General features: G+C 44.6%; 1 protein-coding gene across 1 annotated transcript in view; it reads left to right on the top strand.

The window, feature by feature from the left end:
• Positions 1 to 17,345, top strand: part of LOC115458954 (SNW domain-containing protein 1) — a 65,192-nt gene that overhangs the window by 21,211 nt on the left and 26,636 nt on the right. The window contains exons 4-7 of the mRNA XM_030188810.1: positions 13,223 to 13,318; positions 13,406 to 13,512; positions 14,986 to 15,090; positions 15,741 to 15,810. Coding sequence (XP_030044670.1) covers positions 13,223 to 13,318; positions 13,406 to 13,512; positions 14,986 to 15,090; positions 15,741 to 15,810 — 378 coding nt within the window. The remainder of the gene's footprint in view (positions 1 to 13,222; positions 13,319 to 13,405; positions 13,513 to 14,985; positions 15,091 to 15,740; positions 15,811 to 17,345) is intronic.

Raw genomic sequence — 17,345 nt, 5'->3', positions numbered from 1 at the left:
CTGTGACACAGGCTCCAATAGAGGGAAGCAATTTAGAGGAGCAGGAGAGTCCCTTTCAGTTTCTTTTTCCCCGGATTTTGTTTTATTAATGCACAATGCCTTTCGTCTGAAGAATTCAGGAGCTTCTCTTCAGGCAGCCCCATCTCTTCCTCAGCAAACTTCAGTTGCTGCAGCCTCTCAGTCTTTCCTGCCAAAACGCCCCCGGGTTGAGATTTTGGATCCCGAGGAGCTATCTGACACAGATGGCCCGGTTTTGTCTCCGGGCTCTCCCTCAGAATCATTGGATTTGGCAGATGAGGTCACCCTGCCTTCTGAGGAGGGGGATGACCCGACGGCTGCCCACCTTTTTCGCAGGGAAGAGCTTCCCTCCCTGATTATTAAGGCTTTTGAGGTTTTGGCCATTTCCCCCCCTGAATCGTCAAGAGGAACAGGTCCGGTGCCCTCTATTATGTCTGGCACCAAATGCCCACCTTATCCCTTTCATGTGCATGAGGCCATGAAAATCCTTATTTTGGCGCAGTGGGATAAGGCAGACAGTGGGCTTAAGGTTGCTTAGAGCCATGTCGCGCTTTACGCGTTGCCTGCTGCTGACTTGGACTTGCTGAAGGTTCCTACGGTGGATTCATTAATCACAGCGGTCACTAAGAAAACCACTCTCCTGGTGGAGGGTGGCACGTCGCTCAAGGATCCTCAGGATCGTAAGTTGGAGACTTGCTTGAAGCTGTCCTTTGAAGTAGTGGCCCTTTCCCTTCAAGCTTCAGTTTGTGGCTCCTATGCGGAGCGGGCATGCTTATCGTGGGTACAGAAAGCCTTCTCTCCGGAGGACCTCATGGCTGTTTTGCTGGCCTTAGAGTCCGGTTTAGCCTTCCTTGCGGATCTTCTTTATGATCTTTTGAGGGCTTCTGCAAAGGAGGTTTACCTAGCGGTCACCGCACGTCGCAGGCTGTGGTTGTGACATTGGGCTGCAGACGTGGCCTCTAAGTCACGGCTGGCAAGGCTTCCTTTTAGGGGAATGCGTTTGTTTGGAACAGACCTAAAACAGATTGTGAAGGACCTCGATGACTAAGGGCCAGCGCCTCCCGGAGGACAGGTCCAAATTTGTGCGACCGGCAGGACCAAGACCTAAGTTTTGGGATACACGTCGTTACCATCCAGGTCGCGGGGCCTCTTTTCAGAGAACAAGGTCTTCTCAGAGATCTCAGCCCTTTTGAGGTGACAGGCGGGCCTTCATTTCTGGTAACAGAAACCAGCCCTTAGCCAGGTCCGCCCAGTGATGGGGCCCTGGTCCAGCTCCAGCCGGTTATTGGGGGCAGGCTGTCCCTATTCCTGGTGGAGTGGACCAGGGTAACATCCGACGGATGGGTCTTGGAGTTTATCAGAGACAGCTACTACAAGTTGGAATTGGCTCGTCCGATAGTAGACTCGTTTCTGGAATCTCCTTGCAAACCTCCCGCCAAGGTGCGGGCAGTTCGTCACACCCTCATCAACTTACAATGACTGAGAGCCGTCCAGCCTGTACCCCCAGCAGAAAGAGGGTGCAGTCGATACTCCATTTATTTTATGGTGCCAAAAAAGGGCGGTTCTTGGTGACCCGTCCTAGATCTCAAGTGTGTCAGTAGGTCCTTATGGGTTCGGCATTTCCGCATGGAAACCCTCCACTCGGTGATCGCAGCGGTACAGCCAGGGGAGTTTTTGACATCTCTTGATCTCAGAGGCCTATTTACACATTCCAATTTTGCCTCCCTACAGGCATTTTCTTCACTTTGCAGTGCTCGGTTGTCATTTTCAATTCATAGTGATGCCCTTTGGCCTAACCATAGCACCTCAGACTTTTTCCAAGGTCCTTGTCGTAGTGGCAGCCTATCTCAGAAAGGAAGGGATTCAAGTCCATCCTTCTCTAGACGACTGGCTTTTGCGGGCGTCTTCTTTCGAGGAGAGTTGACAGGCAACCGACAGAGTGGTCGGGTTGCTTCAATCGCTTGGTTGGGTGATCAACTTCCCAAAGTGCAGCCTTACGCCCTCCCAGACGCTGGAATACTTGGGAGTGTGCTTCGATACCCGAACAGGGATAGTTCCTCTTCCTTCAGCTCGAGCACAGAGGTTTCAAGGTCAGTTGCGAGCTCTGTTCCAAACTCCGAACCCGCAGACTTGGGACTATGTACAAGTTCTGGGTTCCATGGCCTCCACCTTGGACGTCGTAAAGTGGGCCAGAGCTCGCATTTGTCCTCTACAGTGGCACCTTCTGAGCCATTGGTCTCCTCTCTCTGAGGATTACGAGGTTCGGGTGCCATGTTCGACCCGTCTGCACACAATCATGCACTGGTGGTTCATTCAAAAGAATCTGATGTCGGGCATTCCTCTGCAAACCCTGGAATGGAAGATTGTGACCACGGATGCATAGCTGTCTGGATGGGTGGCTCATTGCTTCCAACGGAAGGCCCAAGGCATTTGGACCTCGACAGAGGCGTCTTGGTCCATCAACCGCTTGGACTTGCGGGCGATTCGTCTGGCCCTTCGGGAGTTTCTGTCTCTTCTCCATGGTTGCCCAGTTCGAGTTCTCGCGAACAATGCGACGGCAGTCACCTACGTTAACCGCCAGGGGGGCACCAGGAGTTCACCACTAGCGTGTGAGGCAGCCCTTATCCGTCATTGGGCATAGACTCATCTCCCTCTCTTGACGGCGGCTCACAGAATGTGCAAGCGGACTTTCTCAGTCACCACCAGTTAGAGCCGGGGGAGTGGACACTCTCCCCTCTGGCCTTCGATCAAATAGCTGCCCGTTGGGGGATGCCGGTGATGGACTTAATGGCCACCACATTCAATGCAAAGGTTCCCCGTTTCTTCAGCAGGGGAAGAGAACTGGGCTCAGAAGGCATCAATGCTCTTCTACAACCTTGGCCTAGGGGCCTGCTCTATGCCTTTGCCCCGTGGCCTATGGTGAGAAGGTTATTGGCTCGCATTGCCAGTCATCCGGTCGAGTGATTCTGGTGGCCCCAGATTGGCCCAGACAACCCTGGTAAGCGGATATGGTCAGGCTCCTGTTCGATCGTCCTCTCCGGCTCCGGGAGCAGGACAGTCTCTTGCTGCAGGGACCAGTCATGATGGAGGATCCCTCCTCCCCCTTTGGTCTTATGGCCTGGCCCTTGAAAGGGCGAAGTTGAGAAGGAAAGGGTATCCGGACACTGTTATCGTTACGAAGCTTCAGGCTCGGAAAAGATCCACCTCGATAGCTTCTGCTAAAGTGTGGCGTACCTTCGATTTGTGGTGCGTGAGTTCGGGATTGTCAGTGGCTTCGGCTTCAGTATCAGTTATCCTCATATTTCTTCAGGAGGGTGTACAGAAATCCCTCTCGTTGAGGTCTGTTAAGGTGCAGGTGGTAGCTCTGGCATGCTTTGGAGGCAGGCTTCAGGGGGCATCGATCGCCTCCCACCCAGATGTGGTTCTTTTTTTGAGGGGCATAAATCGGTTGCATCCTCCGCACCTTCCAGTTCTGCCATCCTGGAACTTTAATCTAGTTCTCAAAGCGCTTCAGCATTCTCCTTTCGAACCCTTATCGGGGATTACGGTTAAGGATCTTGCCTTGAAGGCGATTTTCCTAGTAGCCATTACTTCCGCTCAGAGAATTTCAGAGTTGCAGGCTCTTTCTTGCAGAGACCCCTTCCTGCGTTTTGTGGAGGCGGGGGTATCGATTAGGACAGTTCCTTCGTTTTTGCCCAAGGTGGTTTCTCGTTTGGGGCAGTCTCTGCATTTGCCGACTTTTCGCTGGGAAGATTACCCCGAGCAGTTCCGGGCTCTTCGCTTCCTCGACGTGAGGTGGGCTCTTCTCAGGTATTTGGGGGTGACGAATGAATTTCGTCTTTCTGACCATCTCTTCGTCCTTTTTGGAGGCAGTAAGAAGGGTCATATGGCTTCCAAGGCCACCATAGCCCATTGGGTGCGGGAGGCCATCACTTCGGCCTATGTGGCATTGGGCAAGCAAGCCCCTGTGCAAATTTGTGCTCATTCTATGTGAGCTCAGGCTTCCTCCTATGCAGAGTCCCATTTGGTTTCTCTGGAAGATATCTGCAGAGCCGCTACATGGGCTTTGGTCTATACGTTCAGTCGTCATTATCGGATGGATGTGGCAGCTCGGCAGGATGCAGTGTTTGGCTCGTCGGTGATTTCTGCTGGGTTGGAGGTATCCCGCCCTACTTGAGGACTGCTTGGGTACATCCCACAAGTCTCTGGATTGATCTGTGGGACGTTATGGAAGAAAAAAATTAATTCTTACCTGATAATTTTCTTTCCATTAGTCCCAACAGATCAATCCAGAGGGTCCCCCCTGGATTTACTGTCTGCGGTTTTGTTTTGGTTGGTTAGTTTTTTCGTGTTTCATTGTTCTGAATGTTCCTTCATTTGATTAAATAATAAAAACAAATACATTTGGAAGTGATGGAAGTATGTTGGGCGTTTGGTCTGCCAATGTCAGGAGAGTTTTCTATTGTTTCCATTCCACTGCTTTGGTGGTGTTCATACTGAGGTTTACTTGGCTGCACAGGTCCACATATAGCAAACCTCGGAGGTTCTTTCTATCTCCACCAGCTGGTAGAGGGACAGAACCCACAAGTCTCTGGATTGATTTGTTGGGACTAATGGAAAGAAAATTATCAGGTAATTAATTTTTCCATACGTTATATACCTAGTTTCTGAAGTTTTGATGGTACTTTGTCAGACGTTTAAAACATTTAATATTATAAATGTATTTATATATTTCTCTCCGCGTATTTTCCCACAATTATATTTCAGTCATTCTTCTGTATGAGAGCTTCAGCTTGGTTGTGTGCCTCTGTGTTTCCATAGCTGTTCATTGAAATATAATTACCACTGTGAATATGTACACTGAAAACTACCTTCAGTTTTAGACATGCTGTGGGTTGGCTATTGTGTCTCCAGAGCCTTCCCTGAGTGCATAAGAGACTTGGGTGCTTTGTGACAGCTAGCGGGACTTGGCTGCACTATTTTCAGTCCTGAGGAGGATAGGAAGACAGCCGCTGCTACTGCAGCACCTCCTGCTGGTGTTAGAGGAGTAGCCTAATGGTTAGTGCAGTGGCCTGAAAACCAGGGAAACCAGGTTCAATTCCCACTGCAGCTCCCTGTTTCCTTGGACAAGTCACCTAACCCTCCGTTGCCCCAGGTACAAAATAGTATCTACTACTACTACTATTTAGCATTTTTATAGCGCTACAAGGCATACGCAGCGCTGCACAAACATAGAAGAAAGACAGTCCCTGCTCAAAGAGCTTACAATCTAATAGACAAAAATAAAGTAAGCAAATCAAATCAATTAATGTGTACAGGAAGGAGGAGAGGAGGGTAGATGGAGGCGAGTGGTTACAAGTAGTTACGAGTCAAAAGCATCTGTATATAATATATAAACTGCTTTGATTGTAACCACAGAAAGGTGGTGAATCAAATCCCATCCCCATCCCCCCTCCTTTTCTGAGGCTTACCCTCCTGGGAGCAGGATGCAATAAAGATGGCTTTAAAAAGAGTATATGCTGTGACTTTGCTCCTTCAGCTAAGTTAGTAATTTTGAGATTTATTAACTGCCTTTATGTGAAGATTCACCCAAGCAGCATACAACAGACATAGCTTGACATACACAACTTACATTGTGTTAACAATGTAACAGTTAAATGACCAAATATAAGTATAAAATACACTTAATGAGGTAAACTTGGAGATCGGCAAATTAAATCCTAGTAATAATGATACAATACCGTGTCAGAAATACATATTAGCATAGCATAGTAGAACATTCATATGTTCACTAATAAGAGATTTATAAAAAATAAAAAAAGAGCATTCATGTAACATTGATGCAGTACTCAGGGAGGCAGGCTTTTACCTGCAATTTAACATTGATGTAGTCTTGACTTGAATATATTCCCTCTGGGAGTAAGTTCCAGAGTGTGGGGGCTATTCCTGAGCAGCTCGCTGGTAGGTGATGCTCCTTTAAAGGACCTTAGAGGGCTCCAAAGGGTTTGGAGGAGGCCCAGAGAAATTCATTTTAAAATAAAAAAATTATCTATAGGTTGGCCCTGCACATTACAAAGAAAAAAAAAGAAAGAGAGATAGAGACTAGAACCTGCTGGGCTGGTCCACAGAGCCTGGGGTTGCAAAACTGATGGTCCACCCCTCAGCCCCAGCTTGGCTCCTATGGCCCTCTTTCATGTTCCTTGGCCCCCTCTACAGTCCTGTGGAAGGGATGCTCGAGAGCCAGAAACAACTGAGCAAACCAATAAAGTCTGGTTTAAAAAATAATAAAAACAAGCGATTGATAAGGGACAGAGAAGCCTTCAGTGCTTGTGCTGTGAGCAACCTGGGGATTGCGGTAGGTTCCCCAAGGAAGCAAGAAGAGAATGAGTTTGGGCCCGACTCTACTACTACTTCTGGAGATGGCCACGAGTTCATGGCACAGGCAGAGTGCAACTGCCAGTGTGTGGCTTATGACATCACAAAGCAGAGCTCTTGAGAGGCAGGTTTTGCAGCGCATCTTTCTAAAAGAGATGCAACTCAGTTGCGGTGTCTCTGTTATCCATCAAGGAGGCTAATATTGTTCTGTCCTCTGCTCTGGACGCTCTCGCTCCTCCCATTCCTTGTTCTGTAAGACGTACCAAATCCTAGCCTTGTCTGACCTCCAGAATCTGCAACCTACGTTCCTGTGCCCAATCTGCTGAGTGCCTTTGGCTAAAAGCCCATACTCCCCCCCCCCCCCCCCCCCCCCCATGCTGACTTCATACATTTCAAATTCTTGCTGTCCTCCTTCCACTCTGCTCTTGCACTTAACCAAACAAGACTAATACATCCATTTGACAAACTCTGTTGGCTCCAACCCTTGCTGTCTCTTTTTCCATACAGAAATCCCTCCTCAAAGTGCCTCTACTTCCAAGCCCTCTCTTCCCTCCCCCCCCCCCCCCCCCAAAAAAAAAAAAAAAAAAAACAAACTTTGGCTGAATACTTCAATGACAAACAAGAGTAACCTTAAGTTCTCCACCGGGTCACCTCCATCTCCTCTTCCTTCAACCCCTGCCACCCCTTTCTTCCTTTTCTGTGATCACTGAAGAGGAAACTGCACATCTTCGTTCCTCCTTCAAACTCACTGTTCCTCTGATCGCATTCCTACCTAACTACTCAGTTCTATCTCCCCTACTGTCATCCTTTTTAACTATCATATCCTCAATCTATCAGTTTCCACTGCAGCTGTTCCTGATGTTTTCAAACATTCTGTGGTTACACCACTCCTCTGAAAACCTTCACTGGATCCTAACTGCCTTTCCAAATATTGTCCATTATCATCCTCCCTTTCTTATCAGAGCTACATGAACATGCTGTTCACCACAGCTGTCTTGACTTTATTTCATCTCAAGCTGTTCTTGATCCATGATTGTTGCAGTTGTCCAGATCCTGCCACATCCGAGTAAGTGGAACCAGTGTTTCAGCCATCATGCTGTGGCTTTCTTCAATGTAGATATACTGCAATCTGATTTTTCCCTCTACATTCAGTAGAAATGGCCCTTGCCACAGTCTCCAGTGACCTCTTCCTGGTCAGTTCCAAGGGCTTTTACTCAGTCATCTACTTTCTTGACCTTTCTGCTGCTTTTGATACTGTTGACCATCCCTTACTCCCTGATTCTCTGTCCTCATTTGAATTTTAGGTCTTTTTTCTGTCTTGGTTTTCTTAACTCTCCCATTCTCTTTTAATGTATATGGATCATCCTCCACTTCTATCCTATTATCTATTGGCCTACCTCGTGGCCCTGTCTCTTCTCTCTCTATACTTATTCCTTTGGTACTATGATTCCGTCCCTTGTTTTTCAGTATCATCTTTACGCTGGTAAAGCCCAGATTTCAATATAGTTATACCTGGCTATAATCTATTCAGGAAGGACAGGGTAGGAAAAAAGGGTGGAGGAGTGGCATATGTTAAGAATAATATTAAAGTGATAGAACTGCAGAACGTATGGGTAAGGAAGAAGTCCTGTGGTGTTAAACTGGTAAATGGAAAGGAAAATGTATTTATATTGGTGTAATATACAGGTTACCTTCACAGTCAGAAGAAATGGACAGAGACTTAATTGAAGACATCCACAAAATAGCTAGGAAAGGGGAAGTACTTCAGATGTCACGCGGTTGTCTAGAAGCAAAGAGATCTTGGATTCTCTACAGGAACCAACGTGGGATGGAGCTATCCTAGACCTGGTACTCACAAACGGGGAGAATGTTTCTGATGTTACAGTTGGAGATCATTTGGCATGATCACTGAATGAGATGGTTAAATATTAAGAAAGGAAGAGAGCGCTTATTTAAGATTGAAAGTCCTAGATTTCAAAAGAACTAACTTTGCCGAGATGGGGGATTTCTCATGAAAGAGTTAGCTGGATGGGAATAGCTGAAGGAAGCAGAACAGCAGTGGTGAAACTGAAAGGGAGCTGTTTTAAAGGCGACAAACCTTTATGTTAGAAAACTACATCAAAGTAAGAGGAAAAGAAGGCCACTCTGGTTGTCGAACATAGTAGCTGAATAGGTAAGGGAAAGAAGGTTAGCCTTCATACATTGTTCCTGGTACAAAATAAGACTTGGAAAGAGGAGGACAGGCAAAAATACTAGGAAAAGCTTAGAGAAGCTGGAAAAGTGTCAGGAATGCAAAGAGGCAAATGGAATAAAAGTTAGTCGATATGGTAAAATTGGGGGACAAGACATTTTTCAGATATAAAAATGACAGGAGGAAGTACCATAATAGCATTGTGAGACTCAGAGCTGAGGGGGAGGCATATGTAGAAGCAAATAAAGATAAAGCTGAACTGCTTAACAGTTATTTATGTTCTGTGTTCACGGATGAAAGGCCAGGGGTAGGACTGCAGAAAACAAATGCTAATGGGGATGGATGGATGGTAGACCGGGACCGATTTTCAGAAGACTCTGTTCAGGAGGAGCTGGCTAAATTAAAAGTAGACAAAGCGATGGGGCCTGATGGGATACATCCGAGGGTACTCAAGGAACTTGGAGGTGTTCTGGAAGCACCGCTGTCTGACCTTTTCAAGAGTCTGTAGTGGTCCTGGAGGACTGGAGAAGTGCAGATGTGGTCTCTCTGCGCAAGAGCCAGAAGTGAGGAGGAGGTTGGGAATTACAGACCTGTCAATCTGGCCTTGGTGGTGATTAAACTAATGGAAATGCTTCTAAAGTGGAGGATCGTGAGGTTTCTTGAATCGAATGGACTGCAGGACCTGAGGCAGCATGGCTTCACTTCACTAGACGTGTTTCGGCCGTGAGGCCTGCGTCAGGGGTCTATAAAATAATGTACATGAAAACACAAATATAATTAAAAACATAATCACACCATAAAAACTCAAAATGGCATTTTGAACGTATTTAAACCATTAGGACAACTTAATTAAAAGAAAAATACAAATATGTATATATCTCAAATGATGAAAAATTATATATAAATACATATATCTCAAATGATGATAACTAAAATACCTTTTTTAGCAGTTTCAGTGTTGGTTTTTCATCTAATCCACAAGGCTATTTGACTTCAGACAACACTTGGTATGTTCCTCATTTTGGAATTATATATTTTAGTGTACCCTATTATATGTCTTGTCCTCATTCATCTCTATGTAATAATTTTCGATATTGATCTATATTCATATTATTTATGTCCATACGTTTTTATGGTTTGATATGTTCAAAATGTCATTTGGAGTTTTTATGGTGTGATTATGTTTTTAATTATATTTGTGTTTTCATGTACATTATTTTATAGACCCCTGACGCAGGCCTCACGGCCGAAACACGTCACGTGTTGGGTCAGTTGTGCCATTGTGAATAAAGACCTTGTTCAGGAAGGCACTCATTGTGAGAGGACTTTTTGTTGGATCCACTGTTTGTTTTACCCTATTGGTTTTCCTGTGGAGAGCTCACCTTCTGTGGGTGTTTGCTTCGTTTCACTTCACTAGATGCAGATCTTTGACTGGGTGACCAGTTGAATGTGGGAGGGGCTCTAGATTTTAGCAAAACCTTTGACACTGTCCCGCACAGGCGACTGATAAATAAACTGAGTGCCCTCAGTATGGAACCTAAAGTGACTGGGTTAAAAACTAGTTAAATGGAAGGAGACAGAGGGTAGTGGTAAATGGAGCTTGCTCTGAGTAAAGGGCTGTTTTCAGTGGTGTACTGCAGGGTTCGGTCCTCGGGCCGGCTCTTTTTAACATCTTTGTGAGTGATATTGCGGAAGAACTGTCTGGTAATGTTTGTCTCTTTGCAGGCGGTACAAAACTCTGTAATAGGGTGGACACCCCGGAGGGTATAGATGGTATGAAGAAGGATCTAGCAAAGCTTGAAGAATGGTCCAATAATTGTCAACTAAGATTTAATGCTAAGAAATGCAGGGTCATGCAGTTGGGGTACAAGAATCCAAGGGAACGTACAGTAAAGGGGGTGAAGTGCTGTGTATGAAAGAAGAATGGGATTTGGTGACCTTAAAGTGGCCAAACAGGTAGAAAAGGTGACGGTCAAAGCCAGAAAGATGCTTGAGTGCATAAGGAGAGAGATGACCAGCAGAAAAAAAGAGGTGATAGTGCTCTTGTATAAGTCTCTGGTAAGGCCCTGTTTATACTGCTTGCAATTCTGGAGACTGCACCTACAGAAAGATATAAACAGGATGGAGTCAGTCCAGAGGGCGGCTACAAAATTAGTAAGTGGTCTCTGTCATAAAGCATATAGACTTAGGAACCTTAACATATATACGTGGGGAGAGAGGGGATATGATAGAAACGTTTAAGTACCTCAGTGGCATCAATATACAGAAGGTGAGGCTTTTTCAAAAGAAGTAAAACTTTGGAATGAGGAGGCATAGGATGAAGTTAAGAGGAAATACTTAGGAGTCTAAGAAAATACTCTCACGGAAAGGGTGGTGGATGTGTGGAATGGCCTTCTGGTAGTGGTTGTGGAGACGAGGACTGTCAGAATTTAAGAAAGCAGGGGACAGGCATATGGGATCCTGAGGATGGGCAGACTGGGTGGGCCATTTGGCCCTTATCTGCCATCATGTTCTATGTTTGTATTTGCAAGGCTGCGACGTGGTCTTCATTCCACACATTCACATCTCACTATTGCCTTGAGCAAGACACCTGATATGACAGTCTGTTTGGTCAGACAGTTCTGCAGAATTTGTTTGTGGTCTAGAATCCAGCTCTACCCTCCTAGGCCCATTTTTATTCTGTTCGAGGCCTCACCTTCACAACAGTGTATATATGTTTTCAGGTTAATTGACTTTTTTGACCTTGCCTTTGCGAGTTCTAATTAACCTGCTGTTGTTGTTTTCAGTGAGCCTGGTAGTTAGTGATTCCCGCATGTGAGAATTAGCTGGCCTGTTTGTCCTTAGAGATTATCTGTAGCAGGTATTCTCCAAGGACAGCAGGCTACTTATTCTCACATACCCACCCACCTCCCCTTGGAGTTGTCTCCTTTAGCTGTGTTATTGTACTAATTGGTGCTACCTCAAACTTTTAAAGAAACAGTACAATAGGCAGCATTTTGCACCGGATGCCGTGGCCTACTGTCCTCGGAGAATATCGGCTACGGTCATTGTTATTAAATTTCTGTTGTGTTTAGACACTCGAACTGAGAAACAGATCTTGGAGGGAGAGGGGCTGTGTATTCACATGCTATGATATCAAAATGTTGAAATAGGTCTTTTCCTTTTGTTTAGTGATTCCCTACTCCAGTCCTTGAGACCCTCAACACATCTGTTTTACAGGATATCAGTGAATAATCATCAGTTATAATTACATATGTATGGCCTTAAACAGATTTGCATCTGTTAAACATGTTTGGAGGGTTCAAGGTGGCGTGTGAAAAGTACTCCTTTGTCTGAAGGAAAAGCCAGATGAAAGCACTGATTGCTGCTTAAAATCCTTTGCCTTTGTTCTGTAATGATTCCATCTGTGAGCAGAAAGAAGGAAGGAACATTTTAATAGTGGCAATTCTATAACTTGGTGCTACAGTGGAGTGCACCTAGTGCCAGTTCTGTAACAACACTTAGGCATGCTTAAGTCATAGTAGAATACTAGCACAAGCTCACATTGGCGTGCCAAAGCTTAGGCACCACCCCTTACGCCATGTCAGTGTCAGGTGTAAATGAGCCAAGTGACATGTGACATGTGTAGCTGATAGTATTCACTTGGCGCCACGCTCATGGTTACAGGCTATAGCACCTAGGCCCTACTTTATAGAACCGTGCCTAGCGCACATGTGCAGTACCACCAATTAAAGGTGCCTTTGATGTGTGTAAGTGGTGTGAGCTTCTAGAACTGCCTGGAATATGCTTCAGATTAGTGCCTTTCATCCAAGTTGACAGTTTTGAAATGATTTTGCCTGGATGTATAGCACTTTTACATATTTCCACATTACTCCAAGTGCTAAAATACCTGAAAGTATATAGCTTCCTCTATAATTCTGGGGACCGTTTTCTCCGATATAACCCCTTCTCAGCAGTATCAGCAGGTGTTTCATGCACTATTCTCTGCTGACGGCTTGGGGAGGACTCACATGAACTTCTTGCATAATTTAGGCTCCCAGCTGCCAAGACATTCTTTAGGGTCATAGTTTTATGGAGAATAAAACTGATAATATTATCATGCATCTGACCATTTGCAACTGTACCTTGAGTACTGTGCGCAGTTCTGGTCATCCTATCTCAAAAAAGATAGCAGAATGAGAAAATAAACAGCAGAGTTGATCCCAAGGAGAGAAGGAATTGAAGAACGTCCCTGTGAAGAAATGCTAAACAGGTAAGAGCTCTTCAGCCTGGATGAGATGGGATAGAGGTCTATAAAACTGTGTGTGAGTGGATCTTTAAAATAGTACTAACATGAGGGTACATTTCATGAAACTAAGAGGTAGCACATTTAAAACGAATAAGAGAAAGTTTAGACAAGTTAATGAAGGAAAGGTCCATAAACCTTTACTGGGCATGTAGTCCTAATAAACTGTTGTTTATCCCTGGGTTTGAGCAATAACAAAAGGATTTACTACTTGGGGTTTTTCAAGATACTTGTCATATCTGGCTTGCCTGTGTCTGACTTTGTTGTTCTTTGTAGAGTTACTGACCAAGTTCCTGATTTCCTGGCGGGAAATGTGAGATCAGTAATGGAGCAATCTCCATAATGTGTTTCAGGTGATTTACAGCAAGTACACTGATCTGGTTCCTAAAGAAGTTATGAATGAAGATGATCCGGACCTGCGGAGGCCAGATGAAGAGGCCGTCAAGGAGGTAATTATGGGACTCGGAGGTTACCGTGACTATGTTTACATTTCTCTTCAGATATGCAAAATACTTCATTCTTATGTCTCATTACAGTTGACTGAGAAAACAAGGCAGGCCCTAGAGAAGTCTGTGTCTCAGAAGGTGGCTGCAGCCATGCCAGTTCGGGCAGCCGACAAATTAGCCCCAGCCCAATACATCAGGTCTGTAACGAGGAGTGTTTCTTCCCATACTGGGGTTCAACTCTACCAGGGTGGAGGATTTTATCACAGTCCAGTTCTGCAGTGTATGTACATATTTTTATGTAGAGCTCATTCACAAGACACAGTGCACAGTTCTATGAGGTAACAAGATCAGAAGATCCTAAGGCTAAGTGTTAATGGAAGGGAATTTTGTGATCCAGTGAAGGTCATGGACTGTGATAGAGGTCGATCTGGTACTTGAGTCTTCACACTTCACAGGTTAAATTGCAGTTTATGGCTGTACTGTCAGCTTGCTTATAAGACTCTGGTCTTTCAGATATTACTGTAGGGTTTTTTTTAGCATTTCTATAGCAGAGGAATTTTCATGGAAGGCTGGTAACGGTATCTGGAGAGAATGAAAGTAATGCTTTCAGTCTGTACAGTGTATAGAGCCTCTGTAGTGCTGCCCAGTGTGTAAAGAGCAGAAAGTCTTCACTGATCCCTTCCTTCGTACTCATAATAAAGTAACCCTACCTCTGCTGGACTGGTGTAATGACAATATGACCTTTGCTGACTTGGGCAGGAAGCATGCTTCTGTCGCCTTCATTGTCCACTCATAGTTTTCAGGTTTCATATTTTAAATGTATTTGGTATACCGCTCATCATAATTAAAATTAAATATAAAAACCGTCATAAAATATCATATGAGGGTACATACAATCAATTGAATATACAATAATACACATAGTACAAAAAACCCATAAATCTTAAGTCCAAAAGATGATATGCAGACTGACGTTTAATATATTATCAGTTTGGCCCTGTCCCTTTCCTATGACTGGCTCTAAGATACCCTGTTAGCACAGTTTCTGGCCATCAGACTGCTATTCTGTAGCAGCAAAAAGGGTCACACACAGACGGTTCTGGACTCTTGTCTCCCTAGTGAGCAGTGGCTGGAATCATTCAGAGAGATGCCTGCTGGCTTCAAACCCACCATTTATTATTTCTCATTTTATTATTTATATACAAATGTGTATATCTGTATGAAATGTTTCAAGTGATACAATCTGCTTCAATACTGTTGTTTGAGACAAATATAAAGTGTAATAAATCAAGCAGATAAACTAATGCTTGAAAATAGTCAAAGAATTGGAGCAAATGAGTCTGCAGGGACGTGTGTGTCTGGCAGTAGTTATATCATTCTAGTCTTAAATGTTAACTTTCTTTTTTACTAAGATTCTTTGCATGTAATAATTTCTTACGTATTAATTTATGCATCTTAATTCAACATTGTATAAACAAAAACAGTGTCTGCTGTCTTTAAGTGGAAATCTCTACCTTTGAGTCTCACTTTTCTGCCACACTATCATCATCTCAGTAAATAGCAGGTATCTTAGTCCTCTATATGTTTTAGTAAAGTCTCTGTGCGTGGAAATGTTCTTATGACTAGAACGTGCCTCTGAGGAACCTCATGCTTATACCTGCTTTTCTCAGATATACACCATCTCAGCAGGGTGTCGCGTTTAATTCAGGAGCCAAACAGAGGGTGATTCGTATGGTGGAGATGCAGAAAGACCCCATGGAACCACCCAGATTCAAGTAAGTATGTGAAGAGAAGGGAGAAGCTCAGAGTCAGTAGGAGAACTGTGCAAGACGCTGGGGGACAAATGTCACCAGAAACAAAAAATGAGGTTTTAATGAATTCTGTTAGAGCAAACAATTTATAACAGACCAGTCCAACCCCCATCCTTTTATGTGGAAAAATAGTTATAGAAGTTCAAACATGTAACTTTTACATGAGACAAAAAATGGCCATTCTCAACAGTTTGAATCTGCTATTTTAGTTGCCTTTTCCCAGAGACGATCACAAAAGACATTTCTAGGGCCATTTTCATCAAATGTTGGGTAAGCGTGATGAGTCAGTTTCCAGGGGACGAGTATATCAGTCACACACAGATCACAAATGGAAAAGCTAGTATTCTGACAGAGAAACCAAAGAGTTGTGCTAGGGCTGGGTGTGTGCGTTTGAAGCATTCACTACTGCTGCTGTTGCGTGTTCTCTTTGTGTGTGTGAGCTTGCTCTGTTGCTGGTTGCACTGTACCTATCCTGTAGTAGCACGTGTTTAAGAAAGTTGTTCTGTGAGTATTTGACGTTACTTGCTAACTTCACCTTAGAAAACGTATTCATGATATGGACACTTTTTAAATAATTGGAATGTGTGGATTAAAGCAATCATTTTTACTTTCAGGATTAATAAGAAAATACCCCGTGGGCCCCCATCACCCCCTGCACCAGTCATGCATTCACCCAGCAGAAAGGTAAATTGGCAGTACTCCTGTGTTGCTCTCCTATAGGTTAGTAAGCAGTGACCCTGTGATGGCACCATGATGATGGAACTCCTTAGATCTTCTTCACATATGACAGTGCAAGCTTGAGTGTTATCTCTCTGATAATGTGGTTTACGTGTCTTAACTAAACAAAATCTGCTGAGTTCGAGGAACCTGCTTTGCAAACAGTTGTACTGCATGCCATCCCCTATCCCACTTTCCAGAAGAAACTTAAAATTACCTGTGGGGGTTTGGGCAAGTCAGAGACTTGGGACCCAGCTATAAAATAACCTGAATCCGGCACAACACAAGAGGAGAAGAGAAATTTACTCCTGTATAAGGTTTATCTGGAGTCCACTGCATGCAAATCTCTCTCATGAATTTTCATTGTGGATCTCTTGAAAACCTGATTGGCAGGGGTTCCTCCAGGACCAGGTTTGGGAACCACTGTTGTAAGGGATCTGCAACAGAAGTCCCCTTGTCTCCTCCTAGGCTGGCAGAAGTCCAGGTCTCCGACCCTGGACCAGAAGCCACAGACTGCATCTCGCAATCCTCTTGAGTTTCCAGGCAAATTCTCTTGTCCTGAACAGACTCCTCTGAGATCTGAGGTTTGTTTCCTCCCTCTGGTCCAAGTAGGGACCCCTACACCTGCTGCATCAAATATACTCTATGAAGGGGAAGAACAAACTTGGGGGTTTGTCAGAAGTTGCTGCTTCATAAGAAAAACCCTATAGGGACAATGCAGTTTGTGTGAAACACTTCCTGAAGACAAAACAGGAGCAAAAAGGAAAACTCATGTGCCAGGAGCAATGGCCAGCACCCCAAAACTTTCTGGAGATTCCACGTGCCCCTGTGAGGAGTTTTCTGTGCTTGTCAACTCAATTACAGTAGTTTTTCTGATAAGTGGGCCATGTGCCCCAGTGACTTACTATGGCAGGAGCTGTACTTTTCTGAACAGCTCTGACATCCACCACAATGGGAGCAGTATTTAATAAGCTCAGACAGAATCTTCATGGCTCTCCCTTCATGCTACTGCCTCTGCCACTTTTAGCACATATCCAAGCACTCAGTCTGAAGGCTGCTCTGTTCATACTGTTCCTACTGTAAAAATTGGAGCAGGCTGAAGGAGTTCACTCCCATTGTAAGCCATTCTGCCCTTCAGTCCCTGCCCAAAAGTCCCCTTACAGGCAAAGGCACATTCCGTTCCTTTCCTTCTCATTAGTTGATATTCTGAAAGCACCAAAAGTAAATGGGGGAGGGGGAGAAACCTGTCTTTCAAGAGCTGCCCCTAGATAACCCCCAACTGTATGAGTTCATCTGGAAAACCAGGTCTGGTGAAAAGAACTGAAGGAGTCTGATGGGAGAGAGAGAGAGTTCAAGAAGTAGGAGGTAGTGTTCTATTGTGGATTAAAAACTGGTTAAAGGACAGAAGAAAGAGTAGGTTTAAATGGTCAGTATTCTCAATAGAGAAGGGTAGATAGTGGGGTTCCCCAGGGGTCTGTGCTGGGTCCGCTGCTTTTTAACAT

Source organism: Microcaecilia unicolor, unplaced genomic scaffold (genome assembly GCF_901765095.1).
Source record: "Microcaecilia unicolor unplaced genomic scaffold, aMicUni1.1, whole genome shotgun sequence".
Lineage (NCBI taxonomy): Eukaryota > Metazoa > Chordata > Amphibia > Gymnophiona > Siphonopidae > Microcaecilia > Microcaecilia unicolor.
The sequence above is the reverse complement of the archived record's forward strand: the minus strand, read 5'-3'. Positions and strand labels throughout refer to the sequence as shown.